Raw genomic sequence first — 22290 nt, forward strand, 5'->3', positions numbered from 1 at the left:
GGCATGGCACGGTCGAGATGGATGCGTCTGCTGGCTGCTCACGCACTGTATACTGTCGGTAGCATCGTGCAGAGCTCCTCCTCCATTTCCACGGCGACTACCGTCACCACAGCGGAGACCTTGGCGCAGGAATGGTTCACCGACAACTTTGACGACAACGAGACGCAGCTGGCCGTCGGGGTCAACTCGGCGCTCAACAACCTCTCGAGCAGCGACGTCATGTGCTACGGGGTGCCGTCGGTGCAGCGCCGCACGGAAGAGGCGACGCCGAACGGCGGCTGCCCCGACATCTTCACGGCCGTCAACGCCTCGTGCTCGTGCCTGTCCTCCGGCTACTCGGACGTCGACGCGTGGGAGTTCCACGTCACGCTCCGGACGGACGAGGGAAGCGACAGCTACCCGACCGCGCTCACGTCTGCGGACGTGCTGGCCATTGACTCGATCCGCACGCTGCTCGTGCCCTCCAGCCTCACGACGCTGTGAGTTTAGTGATTTAGTGGCATGGTGGTCACGTTTTTAGTGCAGACAGAGAGGCTGATCGTGGGTGGTTGCAGGAGAATCATCGGGGAGGGGACGTACCCCCAGACAATCACGTTCGTGCCGCAGGACGAGGACTTGCCGGGCTCTACCCTGCCGATTGCGACCGTGAAGGACGGATCCATCGCGATAACGACAGTGTAGGTGGTTATTATTTGAGCTGGATGTGTTTGCTGGCGAGAGTTGGTATTGATGGCGATGGTATTTTGTTGGATCAGATCCCTGGAGAATATTGACATGTCGTCGATCACACAGACAGCCTCCACGTTTTACCCGTCCACGACGCTCAACATGTAAGGCTTTGATGGTGAATGTTTGGGTACTTAGATGAAGATGAGGCGTTGCTGATTCTTTGTTGTGTGTTTAATGTTTGTTTATGCAGTACGCTGCGGAACTGCAACATGATCAAGTTTGGATTCAATTTCTTCGACGGGCTGGACAACGTGCAGTACTTGTACGTTCTGGCCGCCATAAACTACGCAGTAGCGCGGAGACTCACCATACTTCTGTAATGTGTGTCTCTACTGTACTGCAGGGATATGTCTTCAAACCACCTGACGGCTGCGTACGTCGGATCATCCATCGCTCACTCTTGTTCGAGTCAGTTTTGCGCTGTCGAAGTTTTGTAAGTACTACATTGGCAATGGAACTCGCTAACCGGATACTAACGTGCAAATGGGTCTATGCTGTGAATAGAAACCTGACAAACAACAGTATTTCAACCTTTCCAACTGTGGTCTTCAACGTCGACAACTTGCAGGAACTGTAAGTCTTGGGCTTTGGAAAGTAGTTTGAGCCGTTGATCTGACAAAATATCCACCGCTATTCGATTCCATTCACAGATACATCGCGGAGAACGACATCACGGATTTCAACATCAGTTCGACGGTGTTTAGTGCAATCCAGGCTTTGGTAGCGTTTGATTCGGATCTTCCAGACGAGTCTGCTACTTGCGCGGACGGCACGTGGCAAACTGCCCACAATCGAACCTTTTGCGTGTCTGATGGAAGCAGCTCGACGACTGGTACGTTTGAGCACGTTAGTCTCTAGTCATCGTCGTTACGCGGTGCACTCACTGTTGTATGCTGTGGTTCTCGATACTTTTAACAGAAACAACATCGTCAGGCGGCTCGAATTCGCTTCTAATCGGCTTAGTTGCTGGAGGCTGTGTGATTGTGGTCGCTGTTGCCGCAATTGTGTTCTGGCGATACTTTTCACACAAGAAGGGTCAGCGCATGTCGTCGTCAAAGGACGACTTCTATTCACAGGAGTTTGGCGACACGCTCGACTTTGATGATACGCAAGTACAAGTGGATCCAGTGTACTTGAACGACCCCGTCATAGTCACGAACCGCCTTGACCACAAGCTGCTGAAGATGGGAAAGTGTGTCAGCAAAGGCGGCTTCGGCCTGGTGTTCATGGGCGAATACAACGGTAGGCGTGTCGCCATCAAGAAAATTCGTCCGGACCGCAGTGCAAGCACGGCAGAGATCGAGCAATTCCTCAAGGAGATTATCATGATGGCAGTGCTGTACCATCCGCGAATCGTCGAGTTCGTGGGTGTAGCCTGGGACAATCTCAGGCACTTGTCAGCAGTGACCGAGTTCATGGACAATGGAGATCTGCGCGATGTGCTACACGGCTACAAGCTCAAGGGTGAGCGACTCTCGTGGGAGTCGCACAAAGCCACAATCGCGCTGCATATTGCTGAGGCATTGTCGTATCTTCACACACTGAAGCCCAAGATCATCCATCGAGATCTCAAGTCCAAAAACGTGCTGCTGAACATGTACTTGGAGGCCAAGCTGAGCGATTTTGGCATTGCGCGTATGCGTTACCTGGTCGAGACTCACATGACCGCCGGCGTGGGCACTTCGTTCTGGATCGCTCCTGAGGTTCTATTGGGCCAGGACTACAATGAAGCAGCCGATATCTACTCGTTCGGCGTGGTGCTGTCAGAGATCGACACGGACGACTATCCGTACTGGAACGACGAGAACAAGTCGAATCGCGGGAAGATCCAGGAAGCGGAGATTTTGAGCTTGGTGGCGGAGGGTAAGATGCGTCCCAGCTTCACGAACGACTGCCCCAAGGCGATTCTGGACCTTGCGGACTGCTGTCTGCAGAAAGACCCGGTCAACCGCCCCACCGCCGCCGAGATTGTCGTCATCCTCGAGCACATGATCCACGCGTCCGAACGTAGTTCGTCCTCATTGCAGTCAGGTGTCTGGTCTGTCACGACCTCGGACGAGGGGAACAACGTCGAATAGCGTTGCTTGAGACGACCTCAGTTTTGAAGATAAGCGAACAAATAGCACATATTTATTTGCCCAAAAAGCCTGATAAAAGACATGCCGTGCAAGACTTGCAGATACCAATTCCTAGCGCCTGGCAGCATGGTGCTGAGTTACAGATCCCCGTGCACGTAACTGCGGATTGTCGTCATCAACACGCCCCCCATCGTTCAATTCCCGCCTGAAGTCCCTGGAGTGTGTCTTCACCAGGGGGGAGTTAAACGTTGTGAAGTCTCACGAATGCCGCGCGTCGCAGCGTCACGACCAGCTTCCTTTCACTATATATGCCCTCGACCCGTCTCCAGCGCCCAGCTGCCGCTGATGAACAGGTCCGGCGTGGCGCACACGCACGCAAGTAGGTTAATATCCAACTGCAGACGAAAGCATGCAATCAGATCTCCAGGACACACGCCAACACGGAGGAAACGACGAAGCCACAGCTATGAAACTACTGTATCAAAAATGTGTACGCTGAATTCATAAAAGGTTTAGAAAATTCATTCCCGTTACAGACATTTGATCATATGCAGTTGTGGCTAGACTTTCGCTAGCAGACCAGGCCACCTCGTAGTGCAGAGCTTAAAAGGTCTTCATCCTCCCCGAACTTTCTGCTTGTTCGCCTTAAAAGAGGCTGTACGCGATTGCGGTCAGGGTAACGACCGCGAGGCTCGAGAAGGATATCACCGGTGCCGACGAGGTCGCCGTGGTTCCACCACTTGTGGTGGTGCCAGACGAGCCCGACGTGGTCGTGGTACCTCCGCTGCCGCTGCTGCTAGAGCTAGAGCTGTCATCACCAAGAACGGGGTCGTAGTGGAGAGACGTCTGGAAGGAAGGGAAAACCCACTGGAATGACACGCCGTCTTTATCCTCGACAACCGATGAGTTGGTGACGTTCGTCTCCTTGTCGTCTAGAATAACAATCGTTGGGGCGTCCATGAACATGGAGTCGCCCATGTCCACGCGCTCGATGGTGCTGTTTGGGCCGTGTCCTTTGGGCTTTTTCTCTGGCTTGCCCAGCTTCTTGCCGTTGGGCCCTTTGCGTCCAGCGAAATCGCAAGCGCCAAGGAGTTGTCAGTGTTCTCGAACTTCCAACCCGTGATATCAACTGTGAATTTGAGAGCACCGGCAGGGACAGTGATTGTCTGGCTGCCATACGTCAGCGTGGCGTTGGCTTCGGGGATACTAGCGGTGAGGTTGAACAATACGCTGTCTTCTCCGACCGTGAACGTCGACACGTAGGAAGTGGAAGAAATGTTGACACCGTCAATCAGCACTGTCGTGATATTCGTCCAGCTTGCATCGGTAGTGTTGAAGTCGGTTAAAGTCAGCGTCTTGTTGGACACATCCTTGCCCGTAGAATCGAGTTCCCCGAGACTTGTGACCGTGAGGCGCATGAACTTGCCCTTCGAACAGTCACCAGTCGGACACACCTCCATCTTGGCACCAGCGTCATCGAAGTTGGCAGAGGTTTTGACGTGGTCCCGCTTGCCGGATCCAGACCCGTGGTCCGGGGGAGTGAAGTCCCTCTTGGCGGAAACCCCCGTGACGTGGGCAAGGAGGCACACGAGTGCATAGGCCGCCGGGTTGATGATCTTCATGGCTTCAACAGATTCGGTAGGCTTGTTGTCGAAGGGAGAGAAACTGTAGCAGGCAAATGCCCCTGGGTGCTTAAGTTGTTTGGTTGCTTGGTTGAGCGCTTGAAAGTGTTTTTCCGGAATGACAAAGGTTGCGAAGACCGACTAAAAGCGCACAAGCTCCAAGTCCATCATCCGCTTTACCCACAAGCGTGTCCACGTCAGGTCAGACACGAAGACCTCAACCACGCAATTGCTATTTTCACCGGTACACCAGCGACATGCTTTTATACTAGGAGATAGCTAACTGTCGGGAAGCCCTACAGGGATTATTTGAAGACAACAGGGTCATTGTTCGTGAAACGTGTTTTAGTGTCGAGCTAGTACAGTTAGGACGTAGTTCGTCCTAACTGACGTCCTAATCTCTCCAAGTTGTCTGAAAAATCAGTAGGACGAACTACGTCCTAACTGTACTAGCTCGACACTAAAACACGTTTCACGAACAATGACCCTGTTGTCTTCAAATAATCCCTGTAGGGCTTCCCGACAGTTAGCTATCTCCTAGTATAAAAGCATGTCGCTGGTGTACCGGTGAAAATAGCAATTGCGTGGTTGAGGTCTTCGTGTCTGACCTGACGTGGACACGCTTGTGGGTAAAGCGGATGATGGACTTGGAGCTTGTGCGCTTTTAGTCGGTCTTCGCAACCTTTGTCATTCCGGAAAAACACTTTCAAGCGCTCAACCAAGCAACCAAACAACTTAAGCACCCAGGGGCATTTGCCTGCTACAGTTTCTCTCCCTTCGACAACAAGCCTACCGAATCTGTTGAAGCCATGAAGATCATCAACCCGGCGGCCTATGCACTCGTGTGCCTCCTTGCCCACGTCACGGGGGTTTCCGCCAAGAGGGACTTCACTCCCCCGGACCACGGGTCTGGATCCGGCAAGCGGGACCACGTCAAAACCTCTGCCAACTTCGATGACGCTGGTGCCAAGATGGAGGTGTGTCCGACTGGTGACTGTTCGAAGGGCAAGTTCATGCGCCTCACGGTCACAAGTCTCGGGGAACTCGATTCTACGGGCAAGGATGTGTCCAACAAGACGCTGACTTTAACCGACTTCAACACTACCGATGCAAGCTGGACGAATATCACGACAGTGCTGATTGACGGTGTCAACATTTCTTCCACTTCCTACGTGTCGACGTTCACGGTCGGAGAAGACAGCGTATTGTTCAACCTCACCGCTAGTATCCCCGAAGCCAACGCCACGCTGACGTATGGCAGCCAGACAATCACTGTCCCTGCCGGTGCTCTCAAATTCACAGTTGATATCACGGGTTGGAAGTTCGAGAACACTGACAACTCCTTGGCGCTTGCGATTTCGCTGGACGCAAAGGGGCCCAACGGCAAGAAGCTGGGCAAGCCAGAGAAAAAGCCCAAAGGACACGGCCCAAACAGCACCATCGAGCGCGTGGACATGGGCGACTCCATGTTCATGGACGCCCCAACGATTGTTATTCTAGACGACAAGGAGACGAACGTCACCAACTCATCGGTTGTCGAGGATAAAGACGGCGTGTCATTCCAGTGGGTTTTCCCTTCCTTCCAGACGTCTCTCCACTACGACCCCGTTCTTGGTGATGACAGCTCTAGCTCTAGCAGCAGCGGCAGCGGAGGTACCACGACCACGTCGGGCTCGTCTGGCACCACCACAAGTGGTGGAACCACGGCGACCTCGTCGGCACCGGTGATATCCTTCTCGAGCCTCGCGGTCGTTACCCTGACCGCAATCGCGTACAGCCTCTTTTAAGGCGAACAAGCCGAAAGCTCGGGGAGGATGAAGACCTTTTAAGCTCTGCACTACGAGATGGCCTGGTCTGCTAGCGAAAGTCTAGCCACAACTGCATATGATCAAATGTCTGTAACGGGAATGAATTTTCTAAACCTTTTATGAATTCAGCGGTCACATTTTTGATACAGTAGTTTCATAGCTGTGGCTTCGTCGTTTCCTCCGTGTTGGCGCGTGTCCTGGAGATGATTGCATGCAGTGGAGATTGAGCTGAAAGGCGAATACGCTCGAAAGGCCAATATCAGGCAGCAGAATGGTAGTATGTTGGTGTGTGCGTCGTTTCCATAAGCCCTTTTAATTAGTGTGCTTACCTAATGATTTATTATGCAGATATCAAGGAGCTCATAGCGGTGCGCCGCAAGTGCGGCGCTCCTAAGTAGGTCTATAAAAACTAGTGTAGCTAGTTGTTTCCGTTTTTGTGGTTTAGACCCAGAGCTGGTGCATCGCGCGCAGTTGCGAAATACAGTTAATCTGTCGTGGTATCTTCTAACTGATGCAATCGTTTATTTCTGCTATTTCAGCCCCCGCGAAGCCGTAGTCTAGTCACTTATATCGATATTACGAAAAAAAAAAGCTTTACATGTTGAATGTCAGCAAGGATCATCTTCCGTAGGATCCAAAGAATCGAAGTCAAAATCGTGCTTTTGAATTTATCACCCAGACTTAACAACGATCCTAATTTGCCCAAAAAGCCTGATAAAAGACAACCGTGCGAGACTCGCAGACACCAATTCCTAGCGCCTGGCAGCATGGTGCTGAGATATTTTACGGAGCTCCGTACACGTAGCTGCGGATTGTCTTCATCAGTACGTCCCCCCATCGTCCAATTCCCGCCTGAAGTTCCTGGAGTGTGACTTCACTAATGGGGAACTGGGGGTTGTGAAGTCTCACGATTGCCGCGCGTCGCAGCGTCACGACCAGCTCCCTCTCAATATTCAAGTCCCCGGCAGGTCTTTTACTAGCCGTCAACACGATCGCACCCGAAGTATCCAGCCGAACCCGTTTACTCGGTAAATACGGGTACAGCTCGTCTTCATCGATGCAGTCGAGCGCCAGCACAGCAACCGCCTCGCCATCAAAGCCGTCTTCTCCCCCAGTAAACAAGTGCGCGAATGTGGCGATGCTGCTTTCCACCACCGTGGAATTGACAGACTGCGACAGGACACGAATGTTGCTCACGCCCCCGCCAATGGCGTCGTACTCGTCTCTCACGGTCGTGTGGCCCAGCTTCTCCGATATGTCAATCTCGATGTTGCTATAGTGGAACAGAACCGCCTCCCACACTTTCTCCAGAGACTCCACCGCGGGGAAGTGCATCGCCTCGAAGTGCATGGCGCAGATATCCCCGTCCGACGTCTCGTAGCGGTGGTCCGAAGTGTGCGGCTTGTCCGGGTCCACGAATCTTCCGGGTGCCATGAGGAAGTCGTAGGCGTTGCGCAGCTTCTGCTCGCGCACTGCCATCAGCGTTTCCCTGCGTTCGTCCCAGTCTCTAGTCAGACAGATGCGCGTGTACAGCGGATGGGATTCCTGTGGTCCCAGAGCCCCCGCCAGCAGGGACTGCGCGCTGGCGACTCGGAGCTGCTGGTCCTTGGCAATGGACGTCAGCAGTCGGTTCTCCGTCGAAACACTCAGCACCGATGTATCCAGCAGCGCCGCATCTTCAAGCGGCAACGAGCGGAGTTGTATCTCCTGCAGCTCAGACGTCAGGTGTTGAACCTCATGGCGGAGTCTGTGGGCCTCCTCCTGCAGTTGGCAGTTTTGTTATAATAGTGTATAGGACTAGTCCACACATAACCATTTCTTACGCGGCGAGCGGTGTACGTCGACTTGTGCTTCTTCATTTTGAGCTCATAATACTGGTATATTACGTTATACAGGGAACCCTGTATATTTGATATGCATGTATTAAAAGAATAATGTATTAAAAAATAATAATACTCGCACAATTAATTCCGGGTCAAAATATCCGACCGGCAAGTCGAAGTATGGGCTCTCTTCTCCCGCTGCTGCTGCTGGCGGCGCTGTGCTCTCGCCTGAGCCTCGCCCAGACCGTCGACGCAGTCGCAGTGGCCCCGCGTGTGCAGCCTCCCAGCGCGCGCCTGCCGCTGGCTCTGCAGATGCGCGATCTGTGCGCCGACTTCGTGGTCATCTGCGCCTTCGTGACCCAGAACTGCAACCGTGACCCCGCGCGCGCAGGCCAAAGCCCGAAATGCGCCGAGAGCTTCAACTTGTTCTACCAACATAACGCCACGCTCACTCGCTGCATCGGAGACTTACCGGCGGGCTCGCAGGATAAAACCCGAGCGTTAAAGTTTCTGGAGAACTTCTCCGTCTGGCAGCAGCACAACGCGTGCCGCCTGTTCCATGCCACGGAAGCCAAGGCGGCCGCGGAATGCTCGGGGGCGAACGCCCACCGCCCCTGGAAACAGACCACGTGGCCGCTCTACTGCCACGAGGTGTTCACCATGTACAACACCACGCGGCACGAGCTGGACGAGCTGTGCGGTCGGACTGCCAATTCCGAGGCGTTCTGGGAGGGGTACGTGGACTACGTCGGGTCCACGACCTGCAAACGCTACTACGACATGGTGCGCGAGGCGAGGGAGCGCGGGTGCGGCGAGAAGAAGAATGCGCTGGGTGGGGGCCAGTGCCGAGAGATGTTCCGGTGGTATGTGGACAACCAGCAGGTGATCGAGACGGACTGCTACGAGCTCAAGGCCAGCAAACCGTTCTACCGAGGGTTCTACACGTGGAAGAAACAGCAGCCTTAAGTGTGACATGGAATGCAGGAAGTTGGTGTTGGGTGGTCATGTATCGTGAGAAAGTAGTCGATGGATGTGAAAATGTTGCAATGGAAACTCAGTGCATGTTCAAGGCAAAGAAATCTATCCGAGGATTCCTCTCGACGAAGGGTCACAGTTCCAAAAGCTGGACACATGAGGATATCGACTGCGCTCGCGTTGACCGCTTTCGTCGGGGATGCTGCCGTAGCAGGTAGTGTGCAGCATTTACTTGCCTTTTGGGGTGTGGCTTAAACTGCAGTTGATGACCTGCTCTTTGTCGAATACGCCGGATCCTCCTCGTTTGCACAGAATTCGTGTACTACGACTTTAATGGCACAACGGGTTTGGTGTTGAATGGCCAAGCTGCTACGAGTAGCTGCGTACCCTTCCCAAGTGTATGGAATACTGCTGCTGCTGCTGCTGCATCGTATTGTGATGAAGTGCTGCAGTTGCTGATTTCTCTTGTAATTTGAGCAGACCGCCTACTCAAAGTTCTCCGGTGCTGATGATACACGCGAGGCAACACTGGAAGTCGTTTTATCTGAGCAGCAAGAAGCTATTCGCCTCGAGACTCGCGAAACTGAAAACCATACAACGAGTGCGCGTATCGCTGTGGAGACTGCTATGCTTGGTCATCGCGGCGTTTATCAGCAAAGCGAAGAGAAACTTCAATGTCCTGTACGACTGCGGCTCACGGCCTCGCAGCCATACCAAGTTTCTTCTATTTGGTATGCACAGCAACTACCAGTGCTGCAGGGCTTCGAGACGCGGTTCACGTTCCAGATCACAGATCAGTCTCGGCGCTGCTTTGAGGTGAAAGACCAAAACTTTGGGCTACACGAGTACCAAAGCTGCGCAGTTCATGGAGGAGACGGTTTGGCATTTGTGATTCACTCGCACCAAAACCGCACGACTACGTTGGGAGCACAAGGATCCAGTATGGGTTTTGCTGGGCTTCAAAATTCACTGGCCGTCGAGTTTGACACTTGGTTCAATGATGAGACAGTTGGCGACGACGTCTTCTACGATCATGTTGCGATTTACTCGCGTGGCCAAAGCAGTAATTCAGACTCAGAAAATGCTCGTATCTCGGCAGCTGCGGTGCATGATCTGGCCGATGGCAAGGTGCATATTGTCAAGATACGCTACTACACAGAACTGAAGGTAACTCGTCTGCTCATGTGATGCAGCACTCTACATTTCTTGCGCTGCTAACACATTTTTCTGATCTTTTCGACAGTATAACTACGTGCCTTTCTTCTCGGCAACGACAAATCTGCCCAAATTCATAAAAGACGTGTCGGAGGGCCGGAGAGTCGGGACACTAGTAGTGTTTATGGATGAAGGCATCAGAACTGACACACCGATCTTAGCGTTTCCAATCAACTTGGCCGCTACCCTGAGGTTGGATTCCGATGAGGCATTCGTGGTACGTTATCAGCAAGATAATGTTTTTCAGAAGACGGAAAAACTGATGGGAAAATCTTTTGATTAGGGATTCACAGCGTCAACCAGTAGCGCATGGCAGAAGCACGACGTTCTGGGTTGGTACTACTGCACCAAGGTTTGTCATGAACGGACTGTACACCTGGATATTCTGTCTTACTAAAAGAAGTGATGTGACGTTGGTATTGCTGTTGTATTATAGCCACCCTGCTTAGATCAGTACGACACGGAAATGACGTTCGACTTCGACTACAACGAGCAATCGATGTTGTCTACTGCGTCACACGGCAACACACTTTACCCGATCTTCATTTACCCGGACACGGTGTCATGGGCGAAGAGGCAAGCATACTTCGCCGCAAATCAAAAGGTCGGACTGGTGTCATAGACCGAACCAATCTGTGAATGCCGTGAATGTTAGCGACGAAAATGCAATCACTATAGCGATACGTTCAGTTTTATGCAGTATATTTGGGTAGTAGCAACGCCTACGAAAAGACTTTGCTGTATGGTATATCTAGTTGTAGCGCGTGACGGTACGGCGGTTCAGAGGCTGCACAGGGCGAGCGTTGTTGCCGTTGTCCGTGATGTGGTACTCTACCAAGTCCTGGTGAAGACGGCCGAAGTCGGTGGACGAGATCTGGATCGGCGTCTCCACCACCCACCAGTCTGCTGTCTCATCACAGCCCGGGGTCGTGAGGCTGCCTGGGTAGTTGTAGATGCCGCCAGTCTTGCTAGCCTTCCTGACTAGTCTTGAGTAGGATTTCCTGAGCAGAAAGCAGACAGTGAAATATTAGCGGGAGTAAGTTAACTCAGCAGATCCGTAGCGCCACTCCTGCACTTACAGCTGCACAGTGATAGCCTCGTTCTCCGAGTGTTCAGTGGAGTTGACGTTCTCCAGAGTGTCGAGAACCGGTGCCAACCAGACATCCGACTTGGGAGAGATGTCCAAAAAGATGCCAACAACCAACAGGGCCGAGCCGTCGCTACTCTTGTGTACGAAGTGGATCTCGCCGTCGTGAGCCTTGCCGTCGACGGTGTGCTCCGACGGGGCGTGCAGGTGGAACTGCGCCATCTTGTAGCTCGCCTTGTTCACCGAGGCGACACAGTTCCCTGTTCACAACATCATGCACCCCATCGACTTCATCAGCACCTAGTACCTCCTCAACAGCCAAGCAAAACTTCTTGCGTGCCTCACTCACCTCCGATGACGTCCACCTCAAGCGGTTCATGGGGCTCCGTCAGGTTGTACTGCGAGCATTGACCACTAAACGTGAGCGGGCTCTTTTTGCACTTGCCCGACTTGGCGACCGTCTTGATGTCGATGGGCGACTGGCGCACGCCGCCGCACGCCTTCCAGTGCTCGGCCCACTTGGACATGTGCACCATGCTGGCGTCGTTGGCGCGGTAGCCCCAAACGGGACCCGTCGACACGTCGGCGGACACGGTCAGAGCGCAGGCAGCGACGATAGCGGAGATGGAGGCGATGAACTTCATTTTGTCGGAATGCTGTAAGAACGGAGCTCAAGTGGTTCGAGGCGAGGTACTACGTTGAGAGCAGCTTGAGGAGTGATGAGCTTGAGTAACTCGCCATCAAGGATTGGCATCACGATAGGTCGTCAAACAAATGGTCCGCTTGGAATAACCTATCCCGGATAGGAAACAAACAGCTTGTGGAGTATGACGGAACTTGTGGTGCTACTGCATGTTTTCAGTGAAAAAATTCAGGATTACGTACATTTTTCTAAGTTTGTCTTCTTCTTTTTACTTGTCTAGATGAAGCCTCAGCGTGTTCTTCTTTATCGTGTTTCATTGTTGCCTCAAGAACAACGAGTGACCTCCTGCACACAGATTGGATGCACTTCCGACAAGCGCAGATATACATGTATAATACAGGTACCATCATACGTCAGTGCATCTTATAGCAAGAATCATTTAGTCACGAAAGTTGTTGGCTGTGTGACGAAGTAACACATCAAGCGAAGTAGTCAGCGGTTTAACATGTAAATGTGGCAACCGTGCGGTTGTAGAACTCTCAACGGCATTCGTTTTGGGTCCTAAGGATCCGTGTAGAATTTCCAAGAGTTAAACACTACAGCCGCTTAATCATCAGTGATAAACAAGTATTATTGCGGACTTTAAAAAGTATTAATCCTATAATAGAGCTCTACATGTATAAGTACATTATAGCCACGAGGTGCTGCGAAGCTGCTGTGGAACTGGACTCGCGGATAAGACCATAGCGCCAGTTTTGCCCGGTTTGACGCACACATGTTTTTTTAACAGGCGATCCAGCTAAGAGGGGGACTTTTTGGGGTGAAACTAAAAGAAAAATTAAAATGCGGAAATTGTCCTATTTCAATGAAATTTTAGTCGGAACATAACTAGAATTTCTAATGACGAATGAATCAAGCCCGGCTTTCGTAGCTGCACTGGTTGTGCCACGGCAAGGCATGCAAGCAGCATGCCGATACTAGCGCTGTTTGAAGCAATTGTAGGGATTTGGAGGTATGAGACATTTGATAGTGGTACAGACGGCTCGGCCACGTGCACGTCTCGATGCGTTGGAGGGGATTTCTCAGTGGCGCAGAATTCCAAATGGAGGGGGACGAGAAGACTCTGGTGGCGGAATCTCATTACCTGAGCCACAGAGACCGAGTGCAAGGACCGAAGGCGGTGCTACGAGACATCGACGGCAGGAGTTCTACATGTTAGCAGTAGATTGGGCCGTTGATGCCAGTGTCATCCCAGTTAGATACCAATGAATGAAAAGGAGCACTAGTTGTGAGTGGTTGTGACTATGAGAGAGAAGGATGGATCCGAGAAAGTCTCTGAGGAGATCTCTGGGAGGGATCCTGGCCATCGTTGGTCCTCTCTTGCTCGATGAGCGAGCCGAAGTAGTCACTGAGTACCGAAAGGGGGTTTTCGCCTGCGGGCTTTCCCCGATGCAACACAACTTGACCTCACTCACTTTTGAATTCCCAACCTGAAGCTCAAGTGGCCAACCACCTCCTACTCTAAGTTGCTGCGTCCAGACCCCAAGCTCGACTCTGGTGCCGACGAGACCCGAGTTCTCGTAGGTTATGAGCCCAAGACGTGGTTTACGGGCATCTTCTACTGGACGTGGCGAGCTCTTGTATGCGTAGTCAAGGCAAGTCGAGTCGACGCAAGTGGTGATGGCAGCGAACTTAGCTGGTCAGAACCCATCCAGTGGCGGGCAGAAACTGCCGGTGGTTGGCCAGAATACCCAATCGGCTGGGCAACCTCCACCGAACCAGCAACAACAACAAGTAAGTGAATGGTGGAGCGAGGACCCGGCCCAAGTATGGTTCAAAGCCGCCAAAGTACACCGCAGACGGAGGCTTCGACCTGTATCGTGCTCAAATCGAAGGCTACCTCATCCAGCACGAGTGCTGGGATGTGGTTGGCGGCACCGCTGTTGCTAATTCAAATACCCTCAATGGACAGAGCGGAATCAATTTGCTCGTTATGCGCTACTGTTTGGCATGTTGCCCAAGGACTCGAAGAAAATATGCAGAATGGCTACAGCGCGCGAAATGTGGAATTCGTTTGAACAAGAAAAGACAAAACGTGCCTACGCCAGTGAAATTCGTCTTCGGCGCGACCTGTATGCAGCTAAGTTTACTGTTGGCGAGGACATGGAGATATACCTCGAGCGATTGGAAGATATGAGGCGCCAACTAGCTAACATGAATGCTGCCATCAGCGATGCTGATATGGTGAATGTTATTCTTCAGGGAGTTGTGGACTCGCATCGAAATGTCGTTCGCATGTTCAATAGGAACAACAACGGCGGGGTTACCCCGGACCTGGCTACGGTAGTGAATGTTCTTCTTGGCGAAGCTGAAACGGATAAAGCATGCGCCGCCGAGGCAGCGCATCAGGAAGTCGTGAAAGTTACAAAGGTGATGGCCCAGCACCCCGTCCCTCAGAATCCAAAGAAGAAGTTCAAGAAGAATAGTGGTAAGAAGGTGAGCAAGGAAACTCGGAAGTGTTTCTTTTGCAAAAACAAAGGCCACCTGCGAGCTGATTGCTTCGGATGGAAGGCACTACAAGCGAAGAAAGGCAATGAATCTGAGAAGAAAGGAGATGGCAATATTGGCAAAGTCGCAACCCCGATGAAGTTGGTATGGGCCGGACAGCTCGGAGACTCAAAGAACCCACCGGTACCTATCCGAATGATGAAGAGTCAACATGTGACTCCCCCCGTGGTCGCTTCAGTGAACGATTGGATGTTAGATGGTGGTGCTGGTGCCCATGTCTGCGTGAATGGAGGATCGTTCGTGAGCTTAGTGAACGATCCCTACTGACTCTCGACTGGCAGGGTGGCTTGGACACGACCGAACTGTCGGGATGGGTTCGGCTGGAAATCCAACCTGGCAAGTACCTCGATCTGCAGGGTGTCCGCTATGCACCGAACGGAGTGGTGAACTTGATTAGCCAACGTCTGCTGGAGAAGACACGCTGGAAGCCGTCGTACTTCGACACAGACAACGAGAAGTTGCGCTGCAAGTATTTCGACAAGGACGGTATTCGCCTGGTGTTTAAGAAGAAGAATGATGGTTTCTACTGGATGAAGGCTAGTCCTGTGCTGCAGACTTCTATGATGATTGCTAGATCTATCGAGACGCTGGAAGACAACATCGTGATGAAGTGGCATCTGAAACTTGGGTATCTGAATGAAGAGGCTATGAAGAAAATGGTGCGGGATGGCTTGGCAGATGGGATGGATGGAATGACCATGGACGACTTCAAGAAGACACCCCTCAAGTGTATGGCCTGTGAGGAAGCAAAAGCAAAGCGGATGGCGTTCAAGAGGCAAGTAGGCAAGCGGGCTTCTGAGTGTGGAGCACGTCTGATGTCTGATGTTTGTTATGTTGGAATCGTGACTCCTGGAAGAGCCAAGTACTTCCAACTTGTTCAAGACGAAGCGTCTCGCTACAAATGGGTTTTCTTACTGAACAAGAAGAGTGAAGCTGCTGAAAATGTGATCGTTTTGGTTCGCCAACTTGAGAAGGATTACAAAGTAAGGCTTTTTTCGTGTGATCAAGGAGGCGAGTTTTTGAATCGTAGGCTGGCTACATTCTCCCGCGAGCATGGGATCCGGTTGCTGACGACCAATGCATACACCCCCGAGGAAAATTGCTTGGTAGAAAAGCTGAATGGCAAGCTGCTTAACAAGGTTTGGGCAATCCGTGAGGCGGCAAATCTGCTAGCATGCCTGTGGGGTGAGATCCTCCATCACGTCGTGCACGTAGATAATATGAGCGTGACGAAAGCCTTGAAGAACACGACGCCATTTGAGAAGTTGTGAAACAAGAAGCCTAACATGAAGGACTTGAAAGTCTGTGGCTGTGTGGCATACTACCATGTGCCGAAGCAAAAACAAGTGAACAAATTGGAAATGCGAGCCAAGCCCGCCTTGTTCCGGGGTATGGCAGAGTCAACACTGGGTTATCGCTTGTTAGATCTTGAAACTGGGGAGGTTCTTCAACGTAGATCGGTCACCTTCCGCGAAGATGTAGCCGTGGGCGGAGATTATGTGGAGCGATTGTTGGCGAAGCAGTATTACGGGAAAGTCACTACGGTGCCCAGTAAGATCCCGTATGTGCTCATGCCAGTCACTCGAGTAGCAATCTCAGATTGTCCGACGGAAGAAAGCACGATACTGAAAGCGAACATCGAAGCGGAAGCTGAAAGGCCGGGATCTGAAATCCGTGACATTGAGGACGATGAGAGCGTAAACAGCAGTGACGAAAGTGACTGGGATGTCGTTGATCTGTCAGAAGCTGATGAGAGTCATGGTGGAGCATGTGGTGCTACTGAGCAACGTGTAATTGTTTCTTCTGGAGCAGGTTTGAATGTGGAAGTCCAACAAGGTGCCGAGTTCAGTGGGAGTACAATCACAAGTGTGCCACAAGTTGCTGGCTCGAATTCAGTACCAGTCTCCGGACAAGGGCGAAGTGTTGCAACCAGTGGGAGCACGGCTCCAAGCGCCCCCAGCGCAGCGAACATTGCTAGTGCGGGTCGTCGGGGAAGTCCTAGCGTGCGTGCCACGACAAGTGGAGGATCCAACCGCACAAGTAGAAACTCTACTGCACCTCCAACGACTGGCCCACGCCCATCTGTACGCCAACGTCGAGCAAACAGTTGGTACAACCCAAACACTTGGGTGATGGCGGTGACGTTGATGCAGTGCATGCTGATCGGTGTCGTCAATGACATTTTGAATCCAACGACACGGGAGGAAGCTTTGAAGTCGGAGCATGCCGAAGGCTGGCAACAGGCTATGGGCGCTGAATATGAAGCACTGATAATGAACGAAACCTGGGAACTTGTGCCTCGCCCTCCATGCAGAAAAGGCCGACGTAAGCCTAACATATTGACTTCAGTGTGGGTGTTGGTAGCCAAACGGAATGAGAAAGGAGAAGTGGAAAGACTGAAGGCGAGACTTGCTATCCGAGGATTTTTGCAAAAGTTTGGTATTGACTACTTGGCGACCTACTCTCCTGTAGTGCGAATTGAGTCCGTGCGGCTCATATTGCTGATAGCTATGTTCTCGATGTTTGAGTGCCGCCACGTTGACTTTGTGACGGCGTTTCTCAACGGAGAGCTGGTCGACGTCGTGATTTACATGGAGCAACCCGAGGGGTATGAAGACGGAACCGATCGAGTCTGCCGACTTCACAAAGGACTTTACGGCCTGAAACAAGCCTCGAAGATCTGGAACGACACCTTGCATAAGGTGTTGATCAAACTCGGCTTCGTGCAGTGTACCTATGATGCAGGTGTATACTGGAGACGCCGTGCAGGACGTGTAGTGTTTCTCACTATATATGTTGATGACATTGTGCTCGCTGGAGTGACCAGCGACATCGACAAGGTTGTTGCAGAGCTCGCAGCTCAGTTCAAGCTGAAGGACCTCGGTCGGGTGCGACACCTGCTTGGCATGGAAGTAAACTACAAACCTGAGAAAATGGTATGCTTATCACAGACAGCGTATATTGAACGTCTTGCTGAAAAGTTTGGCCTGGGATCGGCGAAGCCTGTTCGTTCACCGCAGTTTCACCATGAAAGGATGAGCAAAATTGAGACGGATGAAGCCAAGATTAACGATCCGAAGCTGCCCTACAGGGAGATTGTTGGCTCCCTCCAGTACCTGGTGGTGTGCACTCATCCCGACTTGGCAAATGCTGTGAGAACCCTTGGATGTTACACGAGCGCGTACACCGTAGAGAACTACCGTGCCGCACAGCGAGTAGTGCGCTATGCACTAGCGACGAAGAAGATGGGATTGGTGTACCGATTTACGCCTGGGTTCCCAGCAATGGACGCATTCTGTGACGCTGATCACCAATCGTGTCCGGGCACGAGCCGCTCGGTGACAGGCTACATGTTGCGTCTGCATGGCAACATGTGGATGTGAAAAAGTCATGGTCAACGGCGTGTGACGGAAGACACCTGCAGCTCAGAGCTGGTCGCCTGCTGCGAATGCAGCAAGATGGTGGTGTGGGCTCGTGAACTCCTGTTGGAGTTGGGTTTCGGTGAGTGGACGTTGCAAGTGCCGATCTACTGTGACAATCAGAGTGCGATTGCGGTAGTGGCGAACAACGGCAATACGTCACGAGTGCGACACATGGCAAAGCACGCGCGGTTCATTAACGAGTACGTCCAAGAGAAGGTGTAGTGGGCCTACTTTGGCTCACTACTTTAGCTTACACGTTGCGCTACGTGTATGAGGAAGCGTAGGAGTTTATTAATAATTTGAATTAATTATACTTGAGTCCACAAGTATAATATAAATCAAATAAAACACCGAGTAGGTAGTTTAAGGTAAAATGAGAACTGTATTGTTTGTGAATTGATCTTCCTCTAAAATCTGCTAAAAACTGTTTATCATCTATGAAAGGGTTGACAGCCGCTGGCTGTCAGAGCCCCGCTAATATGCATGACTCTGATTGGTAGAAAGATGCTGCTTTCTACCAATAGGATCTTTGGGTATGTGTGGACCACTAATTGTGGTGGCCCACTTCAATGTATCCATTGGTGTGTCTTACACCAATGTGAGGAAGTATCTAAAACCTTTAACAGATATTTATCTGTTAAACCATAAGTGACATATGTCATGCACAAGTGACAGTTGTCACTTGTGACCGTTATCGTGCACAAGTGACTGTTGTCACTTGTGTGTGTAACCCCGTTACACCATCCCCCCGTTAAGCTTAGACGTGTCGGTCTCGACACGTCAATTAATATTGACTGCTTGTCCATTGTTTGTGCTGGGGTTTCCGTGCTCATCCGCAATGAGCACGATCAAGCTGAAGACCACCATTGCAACAGAGTGTAAACTCTCTGTTGCTGTGTACAATGCGCGGTAGCGCGAGGTGCGCCGCTACCACGGGGACAGACAACACAGTGTCTGTGTACGATTCTTCGATGTCGACCGCGTCTATGCGTCGACATCTCTAAGCGAATTTCTGTTGCTTACCGTGATCGGGTAAGCAAGCGCCAAAGCACTTCGAGTCCTTCTCGAAGTGGCAAGTATTAGCAACTCCACGCTGTTGCGGTGGAGGCTGGTGTCCGTGCGCCGTGCGCACTGTCCGTCCAGGTGGCGGTGCATATTAGCAACCGCGACCACAACAGGTATACTATATGTATATCTGAGAGCTTCAATGATCTCCGTGCTAATTATCTAGCACGCGAGTCGTCAGGCGTTGTAGATTACTACAGCGCTCGCACTACCTTCTTGCTGGTAGTGCGTGTTGGGTTTCGTACTCCTTCACCATGTCCGGAACGTCTTCCATAAGGACGTTCCGTGGTTCCCACGTGTCGTGTTGGGGAGGGAAACCTCTCCAACGAATGCGAAAACAATCCGGACCTCGGATTATTTTCCTATGATCAACAATTCGCTGGACGATCCAGCGAATTTCTCCGCGTGCGTCTCGCAGCGGTGGCGGAGGTGGTGGAAACACGCTCCGATGGTCAACGCCGTGTTGACCTTCATCTCGTGTTGCTCCACGACCAAGTGACGGTCGTGGAGTACTTTCAGAGCGCGGCGGTTGCCGCTCTGTTCCTTCGTGTCCCGGCTCTGGCGGTCTCCCAGACCGCCTTGAACGTGCCGGTCGGGCTGTAGGCCCGACTGTATTAACTGCTCCAGCGCGACTACGCGCTGGAGAGGGTTTCCCCTGTCGAGTCTGTCTCTTCGGGTCAGACGAGCCACTTGGCTCGTGCTGGAAGTATGGCTTTAACCGCCCGACATAAAATGTCGGGTGGAGCCGCATGCTAGACGGTATGTCTAGCGTGTATGCGTTACCGTGGCGTGCCATCACCGTGAATGGCCCGATGAAGCGCGGGGCAAGCTTGCTTGCTCCGAAATCCGAAACTGCATGTTTGGGCAGGTTTTGAGTAGATAACAAAACCAAAGAATTCACGTTGAATTCATTTGTGTTGCCCCCGCCAATATTATCGGCGTTCAGCTTCTGTTTATCCACAGAAGCTGCAATCGTGTCCTGGACAAACCGAATTACGGCTTGTCTTTTATTGATAAAGTCAATCGCATCCGAGCTGAACTCGTTCAGCTCGCTCTCCGCAAGAGGCCCGGCCTCTGCGTGGTTCTTCGCGGTGTCTGCGCAGGGCGCAGACCCGTGGTCCTTGTTCCTTGTGGAGTCTGTGCTCTGCACAGACTCGTTTTCCTTGTTCTGGGGGTCAGCGCACTGCGCTGACCGTTGGTTCTTCCTGCCAAGGTCTGCGCGGGGTGCAGACCTGGTTGTCTTGGTCCTTGTTGTCGCGGCGGACACTGTGCAAGTGTCAGCGGCTTTTTGCGACTGCTGTGTTGTAGTCGTAGATCCCCCCCCCACTTAAAGTGGGAGCCACCACTCCGAGTAAACTCGGCAGACGGGGATGCTGCATGGCATTCACATAAAACGGTGTATGCCCGGTCGAGGCATGCACCGAGTTGTTGATGGCGAATTCCGCCATCGACAAACACTCGCTCCAGTTTTGGAACGAGTGAGCGTAGCTCTTCAAAATGTCGACGAGCACGCGATTCACGCGCTCGGTTTGACCGTCCGTCTGCGGATGATCCGCAGTCGACATGGAAAGCTGGCTCCCAAGAAGTGTAAACACTTCTTGCCACAGGTGCGCTGTGAAGCGCGGGTCTCTGTCCGACACGATGTCGGACGGCATGCCATGGTGTTTGAACACCATGTCGACGAACAGACGGGCCGTCTGCTTCGCGGTCACCTCTGCTGGCACCGCAGCAAGATGTACCATCTTGCTGAAGCGGTCGACGAAGACCACAACACCGGTATTCCCTCCGCTGTCCGGGGGAAGACCAAAGATGAAGTCCAATGACATGGACTTCCAACACTCCGACGGAGTCGGTAGTGATTGTAATGGAGCCTGCGCAAACGGCGCAGGCTTTACGCGTTGGCACACCTCGCAAGCACGGACGTACTTGCGCACCCACTTATACTGGTGGTGCCAGTAGAAGTCACGCGTGAGAAGGACGTATGTCTTCTCACGTCCGAGATGTCCCGCAGACGGGGCATCATGATACTCGTACATGATCCTGAGTCGCAGGTCATGGTCATTTGGCACGACAACGCGGTCCGCGTTGGCGTCGACTGCATTATAAAGAAGCAGTCCGCCGTGCACCCGATATCGGTGTGCACGCGCACGAAGGTGCTTGGGCAACTTCTGACGAGCCTTGTCAGAAGGTGCTGTGCCATAGGCCAGCAAGAGTTTCGCGTCCGCGTCGTGCGCGAACGCGGCCTTCACGTCGTCCAACAGAGACGACGTGGGTGTGCTCGTTCGCATGGCGTCAATGGCATTGACGTCAGCAGCTTCTGCGTAGTCCGGCCGACGTGATAACGCGTCGGCCACTACATTCAATCTTCCGGGTTTGTATTCGACCCGGAAGTTATACTCCGCAAAGAATGAGAGCCATCTCGCCATTCTTTGTGATATGTGTGGCGACTTCACTGCGGTGCGCAGTGAAGCATGGTCGGTGTAGACCACAAATGGTCTACTTCCAAGTAGATACACTCGGAACTTTGCGAGTGCATATTTCATGGCAAGGCGTTCCTTGTCATGTACCGGATAATTACGCTCAGCTGACGCGACTGGTAATAGACGACACGATCACTGTAGTGGGTCTAACTTGACTCACTACTTTAGCTTACACGTTGCGCAACGTGTATGAGGAAGCGTAAGTACTTAGTAATTACTTAGGTTAATTATATTTGAATACACAAATATAAGTTAAGTAACAAAAGGATTCCAAGTGACTTAGATTAGATAAAATGAGAACTGTATTGTTTGTAAATTGATCTTCCTCTAAAATCTGCTAAAAACTGTTTATCATCTATGAAAGGGTTGGCAGCCGCTGGCTGTCAGAGCCCCGCTAATATGCATGTCTCTGATTGGTAGAAAGATGCTGCTTTCTACCAATAGGATCTTTGGGTATGTGTGGACCACTCACTGTGGTGGTCCACTTCAATGTATCCATCGGTGTGTCTTACACCAATGTGAGGAAGTATCCAAAACGTTTAACAGATAACCTATCTGTTAAATTCACAAGTGGCTTGCAGCCACTTGTACGTGTAACCCCGTTACACCATCCCCCCTTAAGGTTAGACGCGCGGGGTCCCCGCACGTCAATCTTTGGAATTGACCATTCGTCAATTCTCCGCGTTTGGAGAAGAAATCCGCGCTCATTCAACGATGAGCGCGCCTCAGAAGAAGTCCGCTAAAGTCGGGGGGAGTCATCTCTCCATCGACGACT

General features: G+C 52.0%; 7 protein-coding genes across 8 annotated transcripts; 4 read left to right on the top strand and 3 right to left on the bottom strand.

Moving 5' to 3' along the window:
* Positions 1–3: 3 nt before the first annotated feature.
* On the top strand, positions 4–2807 carry IUM83_07838 (TKL protein kinase; the record flags this gene model as incomplete). 2 transcript variants are annotated; one of them, XM_067932167.1, is made up of 8 exons in its annotated part: positions 4–479; positions 555–677; positions 756–830; positions 920–991; positions 1073–1162; positions 1234–1302; positions 1380–1561; positions 1648–2807. In XM_067932167.1, 8 exons carry the CDS (start codon positions 4–6, stop codon positions 2805–2807), a joined length of 2247 nt encoding a protein of 748 aa, XP_067782969.1. The 2 variants fall into 2 exon arrangements, with proteins under 2 accessions (XP_067782969.1, XP_067782970.1); XM_067932166.1 differs by lacking the exons at positions 1073–1162; positions 1380–1561 and having other exon boundaries at positions 1976–2807.
* Positions 2808–3452: 645 nt separating this feature from the next.
* On the bottom strand, positions 3453–4429 carry IUM83_07839 (Multidrug resistance-associated protein 1; the record flags this gene model as incomplete). Its single annotated transcript, XM_067932168.1, has 2 exons — positions 3453–3865; positions 3955–4429. The coding sequence occupies 2 exons, from the start codon at positions 4427–4429 to the stop codon at positions 3453–3455; spliced, it is 888 nt and encodes a 295-aa protein (XP_067783076.1).
* Positions 4430–5238: 809 nt separating this feature from the next.
* On the top strand, positions 5239–6216 carry IUM83_07840 (Multidrug resistance-associated protein 1; the record flags this gene model as incomplete). The annotated part of the gene is made up of 1 exon (XM_067932169.1): positions 5239–6216. One exon carries the CDS (start codon positions 5239–5241, stop codon positions 6214–6216), a length of 978 nt encoding a protein of 325 aa, XP_067783142.1.
* Positions 6217–7020: 804 nt separating this feature from the next.
* On the bottom strand, positions 7021–8096 carry IUM83_07841 (uncharacterized protein; the record flags this gene model as incomplete). The annotated part of the gene is made up of 2 exons (XM_067932170.1): positions 7021–7998; positions 8061–8096. The coding sequence occupies 2 exons, from the start codon at positions 8094–8096 to the stop codon at positions 7021–7023; spliced, it is 1014 nt and encodes a 337-aa protein (XP_067782977.1).
* Positions 8097–8240: 144 nt separating this feature from the next.
* Positions 8241–9026, top strand: IUM83_07842 (RxLR-like protein; the record flags this gene model as incomplete). Its single annotated transcript, XM_067932171.1, has 1 exon — positions 8241–9026. The coding sequence occupies one exon, from the start codon at positions 8241–8243 to the stop codon at positions 9024–9026; it is 786 nt and encodes a 261-aa protein (XP_067783141.1).
* Positions 9027–9191: 165 nt separating this feature from the next.
* IUM83_07843 (uncharacterized protein) lies at positions 9192–10872 on the top strand (the record flags this gene model as incomplete). The annotated part of the gene is made up of 6 exons (XM_067932172.1): positions 9192–9249; positions 9348–9433; positions 9516–10202; positions 10279–10467; positions 10534–10602; positions 10687–10872. The coding sequence occupies 6 exons, from the start codon at positions 9192–9194 to the stop codon at positions 10870–10872; spliced, it is 1275 nt and encodes a 424-aa protein (XP_067783073.1).
* A 129-nt stretch (positions 10873–11001) lies between these two features.
* Positions 11002–11981, bottom strand: IUM83_07844 (putative carbonic anhydrase; the record flags this gene model as incomplete). The annotated part of the gene is made up of 3 exons (XM_067932173.1): positions 11002–11251; positions 11330–11597; positions 11687–11981. The coding sequence occupies 3 exons, from the start codon at positions 11979–11981 to the stop codon at positions 11002–11004; spliced, it is 813 nt and encodes a 270-aa protein (XP_067783144.1).
* Positions 11982–22290: the final 10309 nt, after the last annotated feature.

Source organism: Phytophthora cinnamomi (genome assembly GCF_018691715.1).
Source record: "Phytophthora cinnamomi strain GKB4 chromosome Unknown Contig102, whole genome shotgun sequence".
NCBI lineage: Eukaryota > Oomycota > Peronosporomycetes > Peronosporales > Peronosporaceae > Phytophthora > Phytophthora cinnamomi.